The 21,421-nt window shown below is 44.1% G+C and overlaps 1 protein-coding gene across 11 annotated transcripts in view; it reads left to right on the plus strand.

Annotated features, from left to right (window-relative positions):
- Positions 1–21,421, plus strand: part of ppef1 (protein phosphatase, EF-hand calcium binding domain 1) — a 92,664-nt gene that overhangs the window by 4,051 nt on the left and 67,192 nt on the right. For 4 of the 11 annotated variants that reach the window (XM_078409331.1, XM_078409324.1, XM_078409334.1 and 1 more), the window contains exon 2: positions 17,621–17,774. In XM_078409331.1, the coding sequence (XP_078265457.1) occupies positions 17,723–17,774 (52 nt within the window). In that variant the 5' untranslated portion in view covers positions 17,621–17,722. Of the gene's footprint in view, positions 1–1,935; positions 2,062–7,049; positions 7,235–8,778; positions 9,024–15,775; positions 15,869–17,620; positions 17,775–21,421 lie in introns of those variants that run through there. The other 7 variants (XM_078409327.1, XM_078409329.1, XM_078409330.1 and 4 more) reach the window with 5 other exon arrangements.

A 21,421-nucleotide genomic window follows, 5' to 3' on the forward strand; every position in this document is an offset into this window, starting at 1 on the left:
AGAAAGGAGCGAGAGAGAAAACGGGGAATTATAGACCATTTAGCCTGACATCGGTGGTGGGGAAGATGCTGGAGTCAATTATTAAAGAGGTAATAACGGCTCATTTGGATAGCAGTAAAAAGATTGGTCCAAGTCAGCATGGATTTATGAAGGGGAAATCCTGCTTGACTAATCTGGAATTTTTTGAGGATGTGACAAGTAAACTGAATGAAGGAGAGCCAGTGGATGTAGTGTATCTAGACTTTCAGAAAGCTTTTGATAAAATACCACACGAGAGGTTGGTGAGCAAAATTAGAGTACATGGTATTGGGGGTAGGGTATTGACATGGATAGAGAATTGGTTGGCAGACAGGAAACAAAGAGTAGGAATAAACGGGTCCTTTTCAGAATGGCAGGCAGTGGAGAATGGAGTGCTGCAAGGCTCGGTGCTGGGGCCGCAATATTTACAATATAAATGATTTGGATGATGGAAGTAGAAGTAACACCAGCAAATTTGCAGATGACACAAAGCTGGGTGGCAGTGTAAACTGCGAAGAGGATGTTAGGAGGTTGCAGGGTGACTTGGACAGGTTGAGTGAGTGGGCAGATGCATGGCAGATGCAGTATAATGTAGATAAATGTGAGGTTATCCACTTTGGCGGCAAAAATAAGGAGGCAGATTATTATCTCAATGGTGTCAGATTAGGTAAAGGGGAAGTGCAATGAGACCTTGGTGTCCTTGTATACCAGTCACTGAAAGTAAGCGTGCAGGTACAGCAGGCAGAGAAGAAAGCAAATGGCATTTTGGCCTTCATAACGAGAGGATTTGAGTACAGGAGCAAAGAAGTCCTTCTGCAGTTGTATAGGGCCTTGGTGAGACCACATCTGGAGTATTGTGTGCAGTTTTGTTCTCCTAATTTGAGGAAGGACGTCCTTGCTATTGAGGCAGTGCAGCGTAGGTTCACAAGATTAATCCCTGAGATGTCATATGAGGAAAGATTGGAAAGACTAGGCTTGTATTCACTGGAGTTTAGAACGATGAGAGAGGATCTTATAGAGATCTATAAAATTATAAAAGGACTAGACAAGCTAGATGCAGGAAATATGTTCCCAATGTTGGGGGAGTCCAGAACCAGGGGACACAGAAGAATAAAGGGGAGGCCATTTAAAACTGAGGTGAGAAGAAACCTTTTCACCCAGAGAGTTGTGAATTTGTGGAATTCTCTGCCACAGAAGGCAGTGGAAGCCAATTCACTGGATGGATTTAAAAGAGAGTTAGATAGAGCTCTAGGGGCTAGTGGAATCAAGGTATATGGGGAAAAGGCATGCACAGGTTACTGATTGTAGATGATCACCCATGATCACAATGAATGATGGCTCGAAGCGCCAAATGGCCTCCTCCTGCACCTATTTCCTCTGTGTTCTATGTGTTCAATGTGGCTCTTTGAGCCAGCACTGCCATTCAATATGTTCATGGCTGATCATCCAAAATCAGTACCCAATTTTTGCTTTTCCCCCTTATTCCCTTGATTCCGTTAGCCCTAAGATCTAAATCTAACTTTTTCTTGAAAACATCCAGTGAATTGGCCTCCACTGCCTTCTGTGGCAGAGAATTCCACAGATTCACAACTCTCTGGGTGAAACTCTCTGTCTTTACAGTCTTTTAGGGGAATCGAAAGAGTTAATAAGAACCTGAGGCACAACTGTTTTACACAAATGGTGGTTGGTGTATGGAACGAGCTGCTAGAAGAAGTAGTTGAGGCTCACAACATTTAAAAAAACATTTGGACGGTTACATGGATAGGATAGGTTTAGAGTGATATGGGCCAAACACAGGTAGGTGGGACTAGTGTAGACGGGGCATGTTGGTCGGCCTGAGCAAGTTGGGCCAAAGGGCCTGTTTCCACAATGTATGCCTCTATGACTTTATCTAAATACTCGGTTTTGGAGACGTAAAGAAAATGCTGTGACTGGACTCACTGAAACATTGTACTTGGTTTCACCAATGTTGAAGACAACTTCCCAACCAAACAGTGCAGTTAAAGTAGTCTCTTTCATATTCTCTTACACAGATGATTACAGGTAAGGTTAAATTTGCTTTTTAAAACCAGTAAAGTGCGGCATTTCAAATAGCTTGTTCTCCAGCTGTGCATCGTAATGTACTATCTGTGAACAAACCTAGTGCTGAAAATTGTGTGCTTGAAATATACTGTATCATTTTATAAAGCTTGCGTTGTTGCCATTATACTGAATTTTCATCAGCTGTGTGAAGTGGAATAGGCCTTTGTAAATGAGATAGGGGAGAATATGTTAAATCACATCACTTTCATTGCTTTGTGAGCCATCACCTTTTAATGTTTGTTGCCTTTAATGAAGCTTTCCTTTTTATTTTTCATCTTCTGAAGGGCTCACACCGAAGGCAAAAACACTTTGGTGGCTGGTTTGAATTATGGATGACCCTATAATATAATGCCTGTTTCCTTGTTGTTTCTGAACAGCAACCGGAGATGACAATTTCAATGGCCAATATGGCTTTTATTTTCCACGTCTTGTGATCCCACTAATTAATTACCATTCAGTGTGCTTCTTTTTCTATTCAAAATTAAGCACAACTGGTGAACTCAGTAAATGAAAAACTTGGTTTTGCCCAATTTCCCTAAAAACATTTTTTTTCTACAAGGCAGGGGCCATACCAAGGGATATGGCTATTCTTCATGTATTAGGCCAGTTTTATTCCTTGCCCCTTTGCCCTGGGGCCTTTTTGACTTGAATTCCCACAGAAGGGTTAAGAATTAACCACAAAATCTCAGCTGAAACCCGGCAAATTCGTTGAGGTGCCGTCATTCAGGTGAAATGTTAAACTGAGACCTTGTGTGCTACCTCAGATAATGATAAATTACTTTGTGGCACTACTCTGGACATGGAAGCTCATAAGTTTGTTAGTCATATGAGCTGAATTAGGGCATTTCAGCCTATCGACCGTATTCCGCCATTCGATTGTGGCTGATCTATCTTTCCCTCTCAACCCCATCCTTCCATCTTCTCCCCATAATCTTTGACACCTTTACTATTCAAGAATCTGTCAATCTCTGCTTTAAAAATACCCAACGACTTGGTCTCCACATTCGTCTGTGGCAATGAATGCCACAGATTCACCAACCTCTAACTAGAGAAATTCCTCCTCATCTCCTTTCTAAATGTATGTCCAAGCTAAATTCACAGGGCAACAAGTAGTGCCTCATTTGTCCAACAGCCCTGCCATTAGTAATATGTAAAAAAACATAATCTTAACAGTTATTAAATATTCATTTTTGAATTGTTCCCTGCCCTCTTTCCAGCTTTAATGGTATCACATTCACCACATTCAAAACATCACTGAAGTCTCACCTGTTCAGTACTGCCTTCAACCACTGAAGGTCACCTCACCTTCTGTCTCCTTTCTCTGTTCGTTTACTTATTTATCTATGTATTCACTTCCCTATGTTCTTTAAATCCCTGTAAAGCGTCTTTGAGTGTATGAAAAGCGCTATATAAATGTAATGCATTATTATTATTATTATTATCTTTCCTTTCGCAGGATGTCCAAAATCTGAACAAAAAACTCCAAGTCTGGACTCAACAACATCTTGTACAACAGTAACATAATGTCCCAACTTCTATACTCAAACCTCCCCTGGGTCCTACCATTCACTGTGAAGGTCCTGCCCCAGTTTGACTTCCCAAAAAGCAACACCTCACACTCATCTGAATCAAATTCCTTTTGCCATTCCTTGGCCCACTTATCCAGCTAATCAAGATTCTGCTGTAATTCATGATAACCATTTTTGGTGTCTACACTACCACCCACTCTCATGTTTTATCTGCAAACATATTAATCACGCCTTGTGCATTCTCATCCAAATTGTAGATATAGATTAGAAACAGCTACGGGCCCAGCACCAAGCCATGAGGCACACCAATAGTTACAGGCATCTAGTCCAAAAAATAACCTTCCACCGCTAACCTCTGCTTCCTACCATTCAGCCAATTCTGTGCTCAATTAGTTAGCACTCCATGCATCCCAAGCAAACTAACGTTCCAGAGAAGTCTACCACATGGAATGCTATCAAAGGCCTTGCTAAATTCCATATCGGCTATGGGGCCCTGCCGTCCATTCTTTTTTGTTACTTCTTCAAAAGACTCAATCAAAATCATGGCTCGCTCTCCCATGCAGAAAACCATGCTGACTTTCGCTAATCAACCCCTGTCTTTTCATACATGCATATCTTATTGTTTTGAATCCTTTCCAGCAACTTTCCTATCATAGAAACATAGAAACATAGAAAATAGGTGCAGGAGTAGGCCCTTCGATACCCCCTGATCCCTTTAGCCACAAGGGCCACATCTAACTCCCTCTTAAATATAGCCAATGAACTGGCCTCAACTATCTTCTGTGGCAGAGAATTCCACAGGCTCACCACTCTCTGTGTGAAGAAATGTTTTCTCATCATCGATGTTAGGCTTACTAGTCTATAGTTCCAAAGTTTTTCTTTGCAGCCCTTCTTAATTGGAGGTACCCTCCAGTTTTCTGGCACCTGACCCATGGCTATCGATGATTCATAAATCTCAGCAGGTGCTCTTGCAATTTTTTTCTCTAACTTCCCACAGCGTCCTCAGATATATCTGATCAGACCTGAGAGGTTTATTTACCTTCATACGTCTTGGGATTGGGACGCAGCACATCCTCAACCTTCATATGGAGTGTCCTCAAGACTTTGCCATCAATTTTCCCAATTTCCATAGTTTTCATGTCTTTTTTCATGGTATAAACAAAGGGAAAATACACATTGATGACCTTTCCAATTGCCCCTGACTCCACACATGGATGGACCCATTGGTTTTTCAGGGGCCCTAATATCTCTCTGGTTATCCTTTCTCCTTTAATATACATAAAATATTTGGATTCTCTTTAATTTGGCTGAGATTTATGAGTCATCATTAAATACAGATGAGGTGCCGGAAGACTGGACGGTGGCAAATGTTGTGCCTCAATTCAAGAAGGACTTCAGGGAAAAGCCATGGAGTTACAGGCTAGTGAGCCTAACATCTGTGATCAGAAAGTTGCTGGAGAGTATTCTAAGGGATAAAGTATACATGCATATAGATGGACAAGTGGTGATTAGGGATAGTCAGCATGGTTTTGTACGTGGGAGGTTGTGTCTCACGACCTGTTTGAGTCTTTTGAAGATGTGTCCAAGAAGGTTGATGAGGGCAGAGTTGTTGATGTATATATGGATTTCAGTAAGACATTCAACAGGGTTCCGCATGGTAGGTTGGTCTGGAAGGTTAGATTGCATGGGATCAAAGGAGAGATAACTGAATGGATAGAAATTTGTCCATGGAAGGAAGCAGAAGGTGATGATGGAAGGTTGTTTTTCAGACTGGACACTTGTGATTAGTGTGCCTCAGGGTTCAGTGCTGGGCCCATTGCTGTCTGTCATCTATATCAATGATTTGGATGAGAACGTACATGGAATGATTAGCAAGTTGCAGGGAACTCTAAAATGGGTGGTGGTGTAGATAGTGAAGATGGTTATCAAAGATTACAGCAGGATCTTGATCGGTTGGCAGGTGGGATGAGGAATGATTGATGGAATTTAATACAGAGAAATGTGAGGTGTTGTATTTTGGAAAGTCTAACATGGGCAGGACCTACACAATAAATGGCAGGGCTCTTGGAAGTGTTGGAGAGCAAAGGGATCCAGGGGTGCAGTTGTATAGGTCCTTGAAAGTGGCATCACAGGTAAATAGGGTGGTCAAAAAGCCTTGGGCGCATTGATCTTCATCAGTCAGAGTATTGAGTAGTGGGGAGGTCATGTTACAGTTGGGAGGTCATGTTACTGTTATTTAAGACGATGGCGAGGCCACATTTAGAGTATTGTGTTTAGTTTTGGTCACTGTAATAGGAAGGATGTTGTCAAACTTGAAAGGGTTCAGAGAAGATTTACCAGGATATTGCTGGGACTTGAGGGACTGAGGTATAGGGAGAGGTTGAGCAGGCTAGGGCTTTATTCCTTGGAGTGTAGGAGGATGAGGGGTGATGTTATAGAGGTTTACAAAATCATGAGAGGAATAGATTGGTCAAACGCACAGTCTTTTGTCCAGAGTAGGGGAATCGAGAACCAGAGGACATATGGTAGGTTTAAGGTGAGGGGAGAAAGATTTAATGGGAACCTGAGGGGGTAACTTTTTTACACAAAGGATGGTGGGTTTATGGAACAAGCTGCAAGAGGAGTTAGTTGAGACAGGTACTAATTCAATATTGAAGAAACATTTAGACAGTTACATGGATAGGGTAGGTTTAGACAATAGACAATAGACAATAGGTACAGGAGTAGGCCATTCAGCCCTTCGAGCCAGCACCGCCATTCAATGCGATCATGGCTGATCACTCTCAATCAGTACCCCGTTCCTGCCTTCTCCCCATACCCCCTCACTCCGCTATCCTTAAGTGGGATATGAACCAAAAGAAGGCATGTGGGTCTAGTGTAGATGGGGCACATTGGTCGCATGGGCAAGTTGGGCCGAAGGGCCTGTTTCCACAATCTATAAGCTATCTGAGGCCCCTTTTTGCTCTCCTGAAGTGTGATCTTCAATCTCCTATACTCCTCCAGGGATACTCTTGATCCCAGCTGCCTATATGCAACAATTTCCAACAACCTGCACGTTATTAAATATTTTACAAATGCCAGATTTGAATTGAATACGATTTGAGGGATGCAAAAAGCAGCCAGCCCCAGTGTTTCTGACAACGTTACGATAACCTGCAATCATGTTGATGGAATTATGAAAAATATGGATCTGATCATGTGGGTCATTAGAAAGGGAGATAGGATTCCATTCGAAGGCTTTCAAGCAATGTGCTTCCACCCCCAGGTTGCTTTACAGTGGGTCACGTCAGTGCATATTGAAATCAGAAAATGAGCTCATCAGTGCAGGCTGCACACACAGCTGTAAGCCGGTGTTTTGTGGCGGCGGAAAGGCATCAAATTGAGTATGGAGGAAAAGGGCACCTAGTTCATAGCTGTTTCTGTTGTCCAGTTGATTAAAGTGCTTTGAAACTGGTGCCTGAGGAACTGACCACGTGGCATCATCATAACACGTATTAGTTGTGGCTGAAGCCGCAGAAGCCTTGAAAGCTGCTTGAAATGAAGTGGAACAGACTGTAATGAACAACAGGAAGGATATTCGGATCTTGCTGTCCTGGGCTGGATAGGTAATGTGTGTGATTGTTTACAATATGTGGAATCTACCGCTACAAAAATGTATTTTGTGAGGCAAGGTTCATAATTTGAAAGGGAATGAACACAGCAAGCAAGGTAAATTTGCTTAATATGGAGAGAATGGAATTGAAACAGTTGATTTGCAGTGCTGTGAGATCTCTTTCAATATCTCTTGCAAAGCCAATTTGTACTTGATGAAATAGATGTTCTACTGTAAGGTTTCAAGATAAGAAACAAATATCAAGATAAATGTTTAATTGACCTATTCTTAGGAAATTGGAAAGGGCAAGTGACTAAAGTGTCAGTGGGCGAGCATTTTGTGACAAGTGACCACAGTTCTATTAGTTTTTAAATAGTTATGGATAAGGACAGGGTAAACCCACAAGTTAAGGTTTGAAGTGGGGCAAAGCCAAGTTTGATGGTATTAGATAGGAGCTTGCTAAAGTTGATTGGCTAGATTGTTTGCAGGCAAGGGAACATCTGGAAAATGGGATTCTTTTAAAAGAGTGACGATGAAAGTTGGAGCCATGCATGTTCCTGTTAGAGTGAAGGGCAAGGCAGCTGGGAGTAAAGAACCTTGGATGATGAGAGAAATTGAGACTCTGGTCAGGATGAAAAGAGACATGGGCCAGGTATAAGCTGCTGGGAGCAAGTGTAACCCTGGAGGACTTTAAGGGACTGAGGAGCATACTTAAGAAAGCAATCAGAGGGGCAAAAAGGGGGCAGGAGATAGCTCTGGCTGATCATATTATGGAGAATCCAGATTTTATGTACATTAAGGGAAAGAGTGTCACTAGAGTGAGAAGAGGCCCTCACATAAACAAAAGCAGCCATCTCTGCATCGACCCTCAGGAGATGGGCAAGGTCCTCAATGAGTACTTCTCCCCTGTTCTTACCATGTAGAAAAACATGAAGGCAAGAAAACTCGGGACAGTTAATGAGGATGTCTTGGGGGCAGTCTGTATTATGGTCAAGGAGGTACTGGGCGTATGAAGGCAGATAAATCCTTCTAGGGCCCCATCAGATGTATTCGAGGACGCTGTGGGAAGCTAGAGAAGAAGTTGTGGAAGCCCTGACTGAGATACCGGTGAGGTGCAGGGGACTGTGTGTGTGTGTATATATATATATATATATATATATCTGCAGCCCCTCTTAAATTGAGGCACATGTGGCACACATTATATATTTATGTATAGGTAAAGCATCTATAGGGGCTGCTTAGGGACTAACGTGGTTTTGTATGTAGGAGATCATGTCTTACAAATTTGTTTGTGTTTTTTGAGGTAACCAAAAAGGTTGACTAGGGCAAGGTTCTAGATGTGATCCATATGGACTTCAGCAAGGCCTTTGATAAGGTTCCACTTTGTAGACTGCTCTGGAAAGTTAGATCGATTGAGATCCAGGGAGTTCTAGCAAACTGGATACAGAATTGGCTTTAAGAAAGGCAGCAGAGGATGGTGGTGGAAGGTTATTTTTCAGACTGGAGATTTGTGATGAGTGCTGTGCCTCAGGGATCGAAGGAGCACGTGAATCGCTTTTTAGTCTGGAAAATTAATTCGTTTCCTGCATGGTGGGATGGAAAGATGTAAAGAGGCAAGAGTTACATGTGCGACAGTTGGATAAGAAGTTGCTATGAGCAGGGGAATCCAGGCACCTTGCTGGCGGTGGAAGAGTAATCAAGGGTCTCTGGTCCCTTCACAACACTGAAAGGCGTGAGGAATGAAAGATGTATCTGGTGGTGGAAATGACAGAAGATGATCCATGGGCTACCTGTGGAGACAGGTGGGTGGAAGGTGAGGGGCTGGGAAACGTATAACTGTTCTGGCTGGGAGGAATGTGGGTGAGAGCAGAAGTGTGGGAATTGAGGGGATACAGTTCAGAGCCCTGTTAACTATGGGAAAGGGGAAGCCATGTGTAAGAAAAAAGGAAAACCTCTTAGCACCAATGTTGAAATTGTTAATGTTATTAATTATCACTTGATTTATGTACAGTAACATTCTTAATTTTATTGTTGAAAGCACTAGTGAATCAGTAGTGGATTTTATTTAGAAATGGTTCAATGGTTCTTTATAGTCACGTATGCACACCATCACGTATGCACACCACTGAAATTCTTTTGCACTACCCACAAATGCACAGTCACCATATTTTGGCACTGTTTACAACAAAAATGAAAAAAGTCCAAAGTCCGGTCCACAAGTTGGAAGTACTGGAGCGCCCCCGATCCATGTGAACCAGGTAAGGCCCAGGCTGCTGGAGGCCCACGACCCAATGTGCCCCTCCTCGCCCGGCCACCTCTGTGTGTGCAGGGGGCGCCTCCTGCAGCCGACCTTGAAGGCACTGGAGGCGATACCTGGTCCCTCTCCTACCGGCCCACTCCTCACATCCGTAGTTGCCAGCGGGCTCTCTCCTCAACTCTCCCGTCTTCAAGGCTTCTGAGCTTCCCCCTGTAGTCAGCGATCCGTTTGCTGCTGCGAACCAGGCCTACCGCCACACGTGGCTGTGGGCGGCCCGCCGGGTCTTCGTTCTCAGCGGTTGCCAGACCTACGTTCTCGTCAGCCGCAGGGTCCATCCTCGCTCTCGATAGCTGCCGGGTCGTTGTTCTCGTCGCCCGCGGGATCCATCCTTGCTCTCGGCCGGCAGCTGGTTGTTCTCATCGGCCGCACGATCTACTCTTGCACAGCCCCACAGCGCTTGCCGGGAGCTTCCCTTCTGCGCGGGACCTGCGGTAGTTTCCTTATCAGAGTACAATCTTGCATAGCTTCTGCCCCAGGCCAAGTTGAGAGAATGCATCAGCTGTTAGGTCTGCAGCCTCACAGCTTCAGAGACCTGAGTTTGATCCTAATCTTGGGTGCCGTTTGTGTAGAATTTACACATTATCCCTGTGACCACATGGGTTTCCTCTAGGTGCTCCGGGTTCATCCCACGATGTGTGGGTTTGTAGGTTAATTGGCCTCTGTAAATTACCCCTAGTGTGTAGGGAATGGATGAGAGAGTGGCATAACATAGAGTGAATGGTGATCGATGGTCAGTGTGGACAGTGGACTGAAGGGCCTGTTTCCCCACTGTATCTCTAAACTTAACGAAACAAACTCAAAGTTAATCACCGCTTTTTATATCACTCACTAACAAACAATATCCACCTATTCTACAAGGTAACTCACCTGATAACCTAAAGCCTCATTACCCAATCACGAACTGGCCACCCACACAATGTCCTCTGGCTTTGATCCACGGACCTGTTAGGTCAGCTAGTCTCACTGTCTGAGGAATTGTGAGGTAATTACACCAGGCAACACATTGGCACCAAGAAGAGACTGTGCTGCTGGCAACAAACAATCCTTGGGAAGCACTCCCTTTTATTTGGGAGAAATGATAAATCGTCTCTTTTTAAGATTACAGTAAAACACCAATCTTCGTTTCAACCAACCTCCTGCTCTAGCTGTTCTTCAGCCTTCTGCTAACTCAACCCATTGTCTGCCAATCTTGTATTGGCTCAACGAGCCATGTCAAGTTATTTACCCTGTCCACTCAGCATATTCCAACACAACCGAGGTGACTGAGCAGGTAACTTTATGATTAGATTATGTATTGTGCGAGGGAACTTGCTAAGTGTGAGTTGTCCGCTCTGTTTATCACATCACAAACAGGACCATTGTTCAAAAAGTTCTTTATTCTCAGGGAGGACCTGAGATTGTGAAAATCATGAGTACTGAATCAAACACTTTATAAATCCATTATGTTTTTTAGAATTATATATTTTATAATTTTATAATATAACTACACCAAGTGGACCCGATGGGCCCAAACCTCTCCTGCATTGGTGCAGCACCCTCTCCTCCCCCCTCCCCTTCCCCTCTCCCCCCCTCCCCCCTCCTCTCTCTCCCCCCTCCCTATCCCTCCTCCCTCCCTCCGTCCCTCCTCTCCTCCCTCTCCCCCTTCCCCCCCTCCCTTCCACCTCCCCATCTCCCTCCCCCCAACCCCCTTCCTACCTTCCCCCCTTTCCCCTCCCCCGCACTCCATCCCCCTCAACCCCCCCTTATCCTCCCTCCTCCCCCCCCTCCCTCCACCCCCCTCCCTCCCTTGGAGATAGATTTAAATTTAAAATGTGAATAGCTTAAAAAATATAACACCGATTTCAATGAAACATCTTCCATTAGCACCAAAGGAATGATGGTAAGGTGGGCCTAAAATTGTCACGCTATCGTGTACCGTTTTGGCTGTAGTTCAGGAACAAACAAACAAACAAACAAATGAGAGTTTTAGTATATAGATTCCATTACTTGTGTCATATTTATTGGTAATAGTCAAAGATGCAATTCGTCAAAGAACATTTTCAGTGATCTATTTATAAGCTGAAACCAAATGCGGCTCACCTCACCTCACCTCACCTGTGGCCCAGTTCATGACATATTAACCAGATACATTTATCAACTTCTAATCCTGTTTACCATTGCTTGTGACATCTTTAAGCCTCATTATTTATTTATTGGTGAATCTAAAGTGTGTGATTATTATGTATGAATGAGGATGTGGTCTGTGTAGAGGTGAGTATTTGCAATCTAAAATTCTGTGCAGAAATGAACCTCATCTGAGTTGCCAAGATGGGCAGTGAGTGGTTCGATTGACCAAAACTTGTGCAATTTAATAAAGGGCCTGTTTGCTGCAAAGGCAGAATGCTTTGAGGCACGTGATAAGGGGTTTCCTTTCCTGTACGCACAGTGCTTGTATCTTGTTTCTGCTGAGGGCACGCAACAATGCCTTTAAATCTGGTGACACTTCAGCATACAGTGTTGCCAGATCACACCTGAGCAAAGGTATTAAAAGGGCCAAAGACACCCATAGGCAACGGGTGGAAGACCACTTCAACACCACGGACACCAGAAGCATGTGGCAGGGTGTCAGGGACATCACTGGCTACAAGAGCAGCCCTGCCTGCCCCCACAGCGATATGGCACTGACCAACGAGCTTAACACCTTCTTTGCCCGCTTTGAAACTGGCAAAACCACCTTGAGTGAAAGAACCCCAGCCGAGGCGGTGGGACAGGTCTTGCAACTGAGCACACAGGAGGTACAACGCGCTCTGCAAAGGGTCAACCCACGCAAGGCTGCAGGACCGGATGGAGTTCAAGGAAGGGTACTGAAGGACTGTGCTGAACAGCTGGCTGAGGTATTCACCAGGATCTTTAACCTGTCATTATCTCTGGCTACGGTCCCCAAGTGCCTGAAGTCGGCTATCATAGTTCCGGTGCCGAAAAAAGCAAAGATCTCCAACCTGAACGACTACCACCCGGTTGCCCTAACGCCGATAGTCATGAAGTGCTTTGAGAGGCTGGTCCTCTCACACATCAAATCCAGCATCCCTGACTCACTGGACCCACATCAATTTGCATACAGGGCAAATAGATCCACAGAGGACGCCATCTCTCTGGCTCTTCACACTGTCCTGACTCACCTAGAGAGACAGGGCACGTACGTGAGGATGCTATTCATAGACTATAGCTCCGCCTTCAACACGGTCATCCCCACCAAGCTCATCACCAAACTCCACCAGCTAGGCCTCAGCTCGTCATTATGTGACTGGATCCTGGACTTCCTGCTGGAACGACCGCAGGCAGTGAGAATGGGCCCGCACCTGTCCTCCACTATCACCCTGAGTACCGGCACACCACAGGGCTGTGTTCTGAGCCCCATGCTCTACTCCCTCTTCACACACGACTGTGTTCCTGCATTCGACACCAACACCATTGTCAAGTTTGCAGATGACACAACGGTGATCGGGCTGATCACCAACGGGGATGAAACAAACTATAGAGCGGAGGTGCAGAACCTGGCGGACTGGTGCTCGGATAACAACCTGTCCCTAAATACCACCAAGACCAAGGAGCTGATCATCAACTTCCGTAGGTCACATAACGGGGAATATGCCCCGATCTCTATCAACGGGGTCAGTGTGGAGAGAGTGTCCAGCTTCAAGTTTCTGGGCACTCACATTTCGGAGGACCTAACATGGTCCAATAACACTGCTGCGCTGGTCAAGAAGGCACAATAAAGACTGTTCTACTTAAGAACACTGAAAAAGTCTGGTCTACCCCAACAGCTGCTGAAGACCTTCTACCGCTGCACCATAGAGAGCATCCTAACGCATGGCATCCCTGTGTGGTACCTCAGCTGCACGGAGGCAGAAAGGAAAGCTCTACAGCGGGTAGTCCATAGAGCTCAGAGGGCCATCGGAACACAGCTACCAGACTTGGAGGGCATCTACAACACACGATGCCTCAGAAAAGCCACCAGCATCCACAAAGACTCTTCACACCCCTGCAACAGTCTGTTCGAACTCCTTCCATCGGGCAGACGATACAAGGCCTTCTATGCCCGCACCTCCAGACTCAGGAACAGCTTCATCCCCAGGGCCATAGCTGCTATGAACCGGTCCTGCTGAGCCGGATGGCCACAACGCATAGATCAACTTGCACTTTACCCTGTCCAAAACTGTTACAACTGTTTCGTTTCGTTGGGTTGCTGCTGTCTAAATTACCTAAATTATTGCAAAGTATGGGAGGCGCATTCCCAATCTCGTTGTACCCCTGGGTACAATGACAATAAAGATATGTTGTATTGTATTGTATTGTGTTGTATTGTATTGTATTGTATTGTGTTGTATTGTATTGTATTGTATTGTATTGTATTGTGTTGTATTGTATTGTATTGTATTGTATTGTGTTGTATTGTATTGTATTGTATTGTATTGTATTGTATTGTATTGTATTGTATTGTATTGTATTGTGTTGTATTGTATTGTATGTCACAGCGAGTCACTCGATCAACCAGTTCAAGTCAAGATCTTTCGCCTCCTCTGATTTGAGTTATTTTCATTTGCTGCTTTCCTGTGAATTACTTTTGTTTATTTTTATTTGTGGCATTCATCAAAACCTTTTTTAAAGGGGAAGAGTGAGGTTGATTGAATGAAACAAGATGAGAGAAATGTACACTGTTCGCCACACTGACTGAGAACTGTAGTTTAAAGAAAGACTGGAAGAAACTTTTTGGGGATAATTTGTACGAAGAGGCTTGGGCTGAGCAATAAGGAGCTCGTTTCCTTTCTCTGTTCCAGTTCTCAATTTAGTTTGAAATTGGGCCCACTTGAACTGACAAAATAATTGGAACATTACTGTGAGAAGCATTGGGTGAAGGCTCAGTTGCTTCATACTCCAGCTGCTCTGTCATGTTGGATTAGTCTCAGCATGGGAGTCCATAAGCACAAAGGTCAGGGCACAGTTTGTTGAACAGCTCTGGACAGGTACCATGGTGGTGGGATGTACGTAGATACATAGACAATACCCATCCTGGGTATTAACTTGGTGAACTTACACTGCACTCCTTCAATAGCAAGAATGTCCTTCCTCAAATTAGGAGACCAAAACTGCACACAATACTCCAGGTGTGGCCTCACCAGGGCCCTGTACAACTGCAGAAGGACCTCTTTGCTCCTACGTAGGAAAATAACTGCAGATGCTGGTTCAAATCGAAGGTAGACACAAAATGCTAGAGTAACTCAGCGGGTCAGGCAGCATCTCAGGAGAGACGGAATGGGTGATGTTTCAGGTCGAGACCCTTCTTCAGACTGATGTCAGAGGAGGGGGCGGGACAAAGATAGGATGTAGTAGGAGACAGGAAAACAGTGGGAGAACAGGGAAGGGGGAGGGGAAAGAGAGGGTCAGAGGAACTATCTGAAGTTAGAGAAGTCAATGTTCATACCGTTGGGGTGTAACCTGCCCAAGCGAAATATGAGATGCTGTTCCTCCAATTTGTGCTGGGCTTCACTATAACAATGGAGGAGGCCCATGATGGAAAGGTCAGACTGGGAGTGGGAGGGGGGTTGAAGTGCAACTCCTCTTGTTATGAAGGCCAAGGGGCCATTTGCTTTCTTCACTGCCTGGTGTACTTGCATGCTTACTTTCAGTGACGGATGTACAAGCACACCCAGGTCTCGTTGTACTTCCCCTTTCCTAACCTGACACCATTCAGATAATAATCTGCCTTCCTGTTCTTGCCACCAAAGTGAATAACCTCACATTTATCCACATTATACTGCATCTGCCATGCATCCGCCCACTCACACAACCTGTCCAGGCTAACTGGTCTATAATTCCCTTTCTCTCTCCCTCCTTTCTTAAAAAGTGGGATAACATTAGCTGCCCTCCAATCCACAGGAACTGATCCTGAATCTATAGAACATTGGAAAATGATCACCAATGCGTCCACGATTTCTAGAGCCACCTCCTTGACTACCCTGGGATGCAGACTATCAGGCCCTGGGGATTTATCAGCCTTCAGTCCGATCAGTCTATCGAACACCATTTCCTGACTAATGTGAATTTCCTTCAGTTCCTCCATCACCCTAGGTCCTCTGTCCCCCAGTACATCTGGGAGATTGTTTGCGTCTTCCTTAGTGAAGACAGAACCAAAGTACCTGTTCAATTTGTCTGCCATTTCCTTGTTCCCATTATAATTTGCTTGTTTCTGTCTTCAAGGGACCCACATTTGTCTTAACTAATTTAATTAGTTTATGTGTACAGTTGTCGACTGTGGCGAGAAGATTACAAAAAGAGATGATTTTTTAAAAGGTGAGTGAACATCAAAAATGTCTGAGAGAGAGCTGAGGGTCATTGTGCATCACAGAATGTGACCTGCAGCCACATCAACCCACTAGAAATGAATTCATGTTGCGATGTCTAGGCACCGAATGAAGTTTAATGTTTTTACAATAATTAACAAAACACAGCCTTTCCGTTTGATTCACAGAATCTATGAAATTCACTCCAACATTTCCATGTGCACTGCTGTGGATGAATGTGGAAAGATGCTGCCAAACATGCAGTGCTGAACGATAGGATTTGAAACCGGGCCTTGTTTTCTTGCTCTACTAAGATTGCCGTCACTCATGAGAAGCAGATTTTCAAAGCAAACTATGCAGTACAGTGTATTGTTTAGAGGGTTCCCCAGATGTTTCCCATTTGCTGAAGCAGTGCATAGTGTTGCACTTTGAGCTACATACAGTCTGTCATGGACAGGTTTTGTCACTTCTCAGCTTCTGCCTCCTTGACATGGCAGGTCCCACTTGGTAGAAGATGAACCTGCAGGACAGGCAGCACAGACATGTGGATGTTGCAGCATTGGAAGAAGATGGGCTCATGTCCAGAGATCTCATTGACCTAAAGTATACAGGAGGCCCCAGACCAACACCAATGCTCTGAGTGGCAGTGTACCTGGAGGCTCATGTTTCCAAAACTTGCAGTGAGAGAGATCTGCTTGAAGCTGAGCTCCAACTACCCACATTGCAGGGTTTACATTGTAGTTCTGTGACAAGCACCTGAGTATCTCTGCCTTTACGTCCCTCGTGAGTGTGACATCCATCCTATCTAAAATGGTTACCCTCGTGCTCAGACTGTTCACCTTCCTTCAGGAACAGATTCAGATGAGTTTATTGGCATATGCACCTGGATGTAATGAAATTCCTTCTCCTCAAAGATCATAGGGTCCACAGTAGATATAACCATAAATTAACTACAAATGCAAGACAGGGAATTGGTGCAAGGGTTGCCATACAATCTGACCCCTTTCTAACCATAGCAATGGCATTCAGTTCCTAACAGCATCCTTATTTACAATGGCTTTAGTAAACCCTTCTACTTGATCGACACTGGAAGAAATTCTTTACTGCGGCACACCATCACAAAGTATTTGAAAGTCAACAAATTGATAGTCAGTTTGCATACAAGAAGCTTCGAGCAGCAGCAAAGTGACACCGTTTTGACAATCTGTTTCAGCAAAGGTGACACTGAAGAACGGCTCTTCTTCAAAACAGGATTGTGACATCGTTCACATCCATCATACGGAGCACTTGTTTAATTTCTCATCTTGTCACAGTACTGTGTTCTTTCAGCACTTCAAGCAAAGTGTCAGCCTAGATTACAGGTCTCAGTTTGTCCCCATCTTCTGCCACAGAGGCAAGAAAGCTGATACTGGATTAGCATGTCGACCAAGTCCTATGCCTCCTCCAGCAATAGACTTTCTTTCTGGTCCTTATTCACACCCACTTCTAACACAGAGCCTGAACAGTTGAAAGAAGACCTTTAGATGTTACTGTATTAGCTGTAAATGCATTCAACAGCTTACCTCTACTAATTAGTACAGAAATATAAAACTGCAAATGGTGTCAGTGTAATTATTAATTTGGTCGTGAGGGCCGTGGCCAGGATTAGTTTTCAGGTGACGTTCTTTCCTTATCTTTGCGCGGTTATCTGATGCAATCATTCTCCCATGTCATTGTCCTCTCCTCTGATATCTCCGCTCTTCCCTCCTTTTGTTTTGAACAGTTAGCGAAGGAGAGCAGACATGTCTCTGAGGCAAATCTTCCAAAGGATTGTGGTGTGGAGTGTGAAGATTCCAATGTGAGATGGATTCATGAAGCTGCAGCAATGGGATGCAGTGCATCTGCTGCTGCAAAGATGCAACCACAGTTCGAAAAATGTACGTACTAATGCAATCCCCTTGCACTTTAGCATTTTCGCATTCTTTATAAGCTACAGTGCTGTTAGATTTGACCTGTGCTGGAAAGAAATACCCAAGTTGAGAAACAATAGGCTGTAAGATTCAAGAGAAGATGAGTTATGGTTCTAAACTGAGCACAGAAGCACAGAGTGAAGCGGCAGTAGACCACGGGGATCAGAGTCATAAAGTCGTAAAACCATGCATCATGGAAACAGGCCACTTGGTCCAACTCATCCATGTTGACCAAGGTGTCCCATCTAGGTTTGCCTGCATTTGCCTGCATTCAGTCATATCCCTCCAAATCAATTATATCGATTGGAAGACTGTTTACAGTGCGTTTCCATAAGTATTTCTATTTGGTTGCTTTTTTATGATATGTATAAAAAGAGAATTCAGGGGAGATACAAAGATAGAAAAGATTAGTTATGAGGAAAATGGTTCAGTTGGCATTGTTTTATTTCTTTTCATGGAATCAATTATCGAATCAGAGAGGACAGAACCTGGGCATTTCAGCCTACCTCATACATACCAGCCGTGATGGTTATCTACACTAATCCCATCTGCCTGAATTTGGCTCGTAGCCCTCTGCACATTTCCTATACATGAACCTGTCCAAATGTTGTAATTGCGTTTCCCTCTACCATTTCCTATGGCAGCTCAGTCCAGATATCCCCCACCTGTGTAAAAAATCTGCCCCTTTAACTTTCTTCCCTCTCCCCATAAATGTATGCCCTCCTGTTCTCAACTCCCCTGCCCTGCAAAAAAAGGTATCTATCTTATCTAATCCCCTCATCTTTGTGTCCCGGGGGCGCCTCCTGCAGCTGACTTGAGGCGCTGGAAGCAATACCCCAGTTCCGGCCCACTCCTAGCGCTTGACATCTCCAGCTCGCTCCCGGTTATGCCTTCCGACGAGCCCTTGGGCGGGTTCCCGGTCCCATCAACCGCTGAGCCTTCGGGTGATGTCCCGCCGACCGACGAACCTTCCTGGCCGGCACACCGGGAAAATAAATCAGAAAGGAATTGACAAGGATGGGCAGTACATGTTGCACATAGTAGGCTAGTCCTAAGATTAAGGCACATGGGATTGAAGGTGAGCTGACTAATTGTATCCACAAGGTGAGAGCATTGGATTGAATAATATGAATCATGTCATAAACAAGAGCTATGACCCAAAACATACAAACTAACGTGCTGAGCAAAGTTGTCTTTCTGATTCCAATTAACGTGTTGCATGATGTTGCATGAGAAGACGGTAATGAAAGTGTAACTGAACAGGTATGAATGTTGTGGATTATTAGCAAGGCTTACTGCAGTCTAAAACAATTGCCTTTTCCTTTTTATTCAGTCATAATTCTCCTTTACTAAAGTGCATATTACTTATTTAATGGCATTGAAAGAGTTAACAGAGCCCATGCCGTGTACTTTTTTAATGGCATTTGAAGAGTTAACTAACTATGCTCATGCTGTGTACTTTTTCAATGGCAATTTTTGCAATAAATATATTGTGTTTTCTTCCATCTCTGACTCAAGTCTTCAACCGTGAATCGTTCTATCCGGCATTCACTCCATTGTTAAGGTGGGAAAGTGAGGTGGGGGGGGGGGGAGTGGTGTTGGATGTCGTCATCACTGTATTTATAATGGCATAGTTTAAACTAAATACTGGCTTTCACCCCTCTCTGACATTGTTGAAGAGCACATTCGAAATCTCAACTTTTGTACTTTTATTTTGTTTGAAAGCAGTAATCTCATCAGTGGGTGATGTTATGTCTCTGTGCGAGAGCCCGAATCTCCGAATACTCTTGAAATGAAAAGACCAGTTTCAACACTCAGACTGAAATTGTTCTCATGTACAGCACAATGACAGACTGTGGATAATGTCCCCATCCCAGACTACCCATACTCTTCCTCTTCCTGGAATAGAATTATCTTGAAACACACTGGCATTATTCATGCATACAATTTGGCAATATTACTTTTCACTTTTCTTGTTCCTCTGCTTCACAACTCTGCTAAGTGGGTGGGTTATTGAACTGTGTACAACTCAGACAACCTGTTCTGAAGTTTGTTCTCAGGATCCATAAGACAACAGCTTGGGCAGCATCTTGCTGCTATTTTACAGGAGCGCCTTATTAGCCTTCTCATCTGAAGCACCGGAGTGGTTACAATAGCTCTTCAATCAACGCCATTACAGTATGCTTCGTTAGAAATCAATATCTCCAACTATGAAATACAGTTAAAAATAACATCCACTTGGATGTCCTGTTGAACAATCTAACTTCCTTTTGTTCTTTTGTTAACCTTTGGTTGTATATTTGGCAATACTTCCATTTATAATAGAAACTGTTGAGAGTGCCATAGCATCCTTTGATCTGTGCTCTGGTGTTATCCATTTCCATTCCAATTTCATTTAGACTTGCTGTTTAGCTTCCTAACATATCATCAAACTGTATAAAGTAACCCCAGAAAGTAATACTTAATGATGAAGAACAACACATGAATTACCTTGTGACCCTAAACCTCTCAACAGTGTTTCAATTGTGAATTGACAGTCACACTTTGAGACACAGTGGTGCAGATGGAAGAGCTTCGGCCTTACACCACCAGAGAGCCGGGTTCGATCCTGACCTCAGGTGCTGTCTGTGTGGAGTTTGCACATACTCCTTATGACCGCGTTGGTTTCCTCCATGTGCTCCAGTTTATCTCGTATCTCAAAGCTGATAGGTTAATTGGTTAATCCAGAGTTTAGGGACTGGAAGCCAAAATGGGACGACATAGAACGAGTGATCAATGGTTGGCGTGAACTCAGTGGCTGAAGGACCTGTTTCCATGCTGTGTCTTTCAATGATTCAATCAATCATTTGGGGATTTATGCGGAGTTCTCCCATTGAAAACCTTGATGATCCTGTCTCCCATTCTACTGAAAAACTAATTGTAAGTGACTTACATGATTATAAGCGGATGATGAGGTTTATGTGATGATGTGGTGCTGACATGGTTTGTAACTCTCAGACTAGAATATTCTTTGCACTTTATGACACTGCTTTGTGGTTAAGCTATTTCCAGCTTTCACCACTAGGTTGCAGTGCAGCACCACTTTGCTCGGCCATTTACTCCCTGGGTCAAAAAGCACCATTGGCAACAGTACAGGGGCACTGATCAATAACAGGTCAAAATGTTTGCATGCCCTCCACCAACTTACATTTATGCTGTCACAATCTTTGTGCTTTTCATACAAACATTGTAAGTGCTCTGTAATCAGTTACGATAGCTAAAGCCAAACTAAACTAACAATAACACAAGAATAGAAATACACAGGAGCACGAGTAGGCCACTCGGCCCCTCAAGCCCACCCTACAAGTAGATCATGGCTGATCTACCCTAGGCTTCACCTCCTCCTTGCTGCCATATCACCAAAAATCTCAATCCCCATGTCATTTAATAATGTATCTACTCCACTTTGCCAACCTATGCTATCTATCTGGGACAGAGAGTCCCAGGGAGTCACCACCCTTTGCAAGAAGATATTTCTGCATACCTTGGTATTAACTGATCAGCTCCTCATCTGGAAACTATGTCCTCATTCAAAATCTTCCACTCGTGGAAATATCTCAACATCTAATCTGAAA

This window comes from Rhinoraja longicauda, chromosome 12 (assembly GCF_053455715.1).
Source record: "Rhinoraja longicauda isolate Sanriku21f chromosome 12, sRhiLon1.1, whole genome shotgun sequence".
Lineage (NCBI taxonomy): Eukaryota > Metazoa > Chordata > Chondrichthyes > Rajiformes > Arhynchobatidae > Rhinoraja > Rhinoraja longicauda.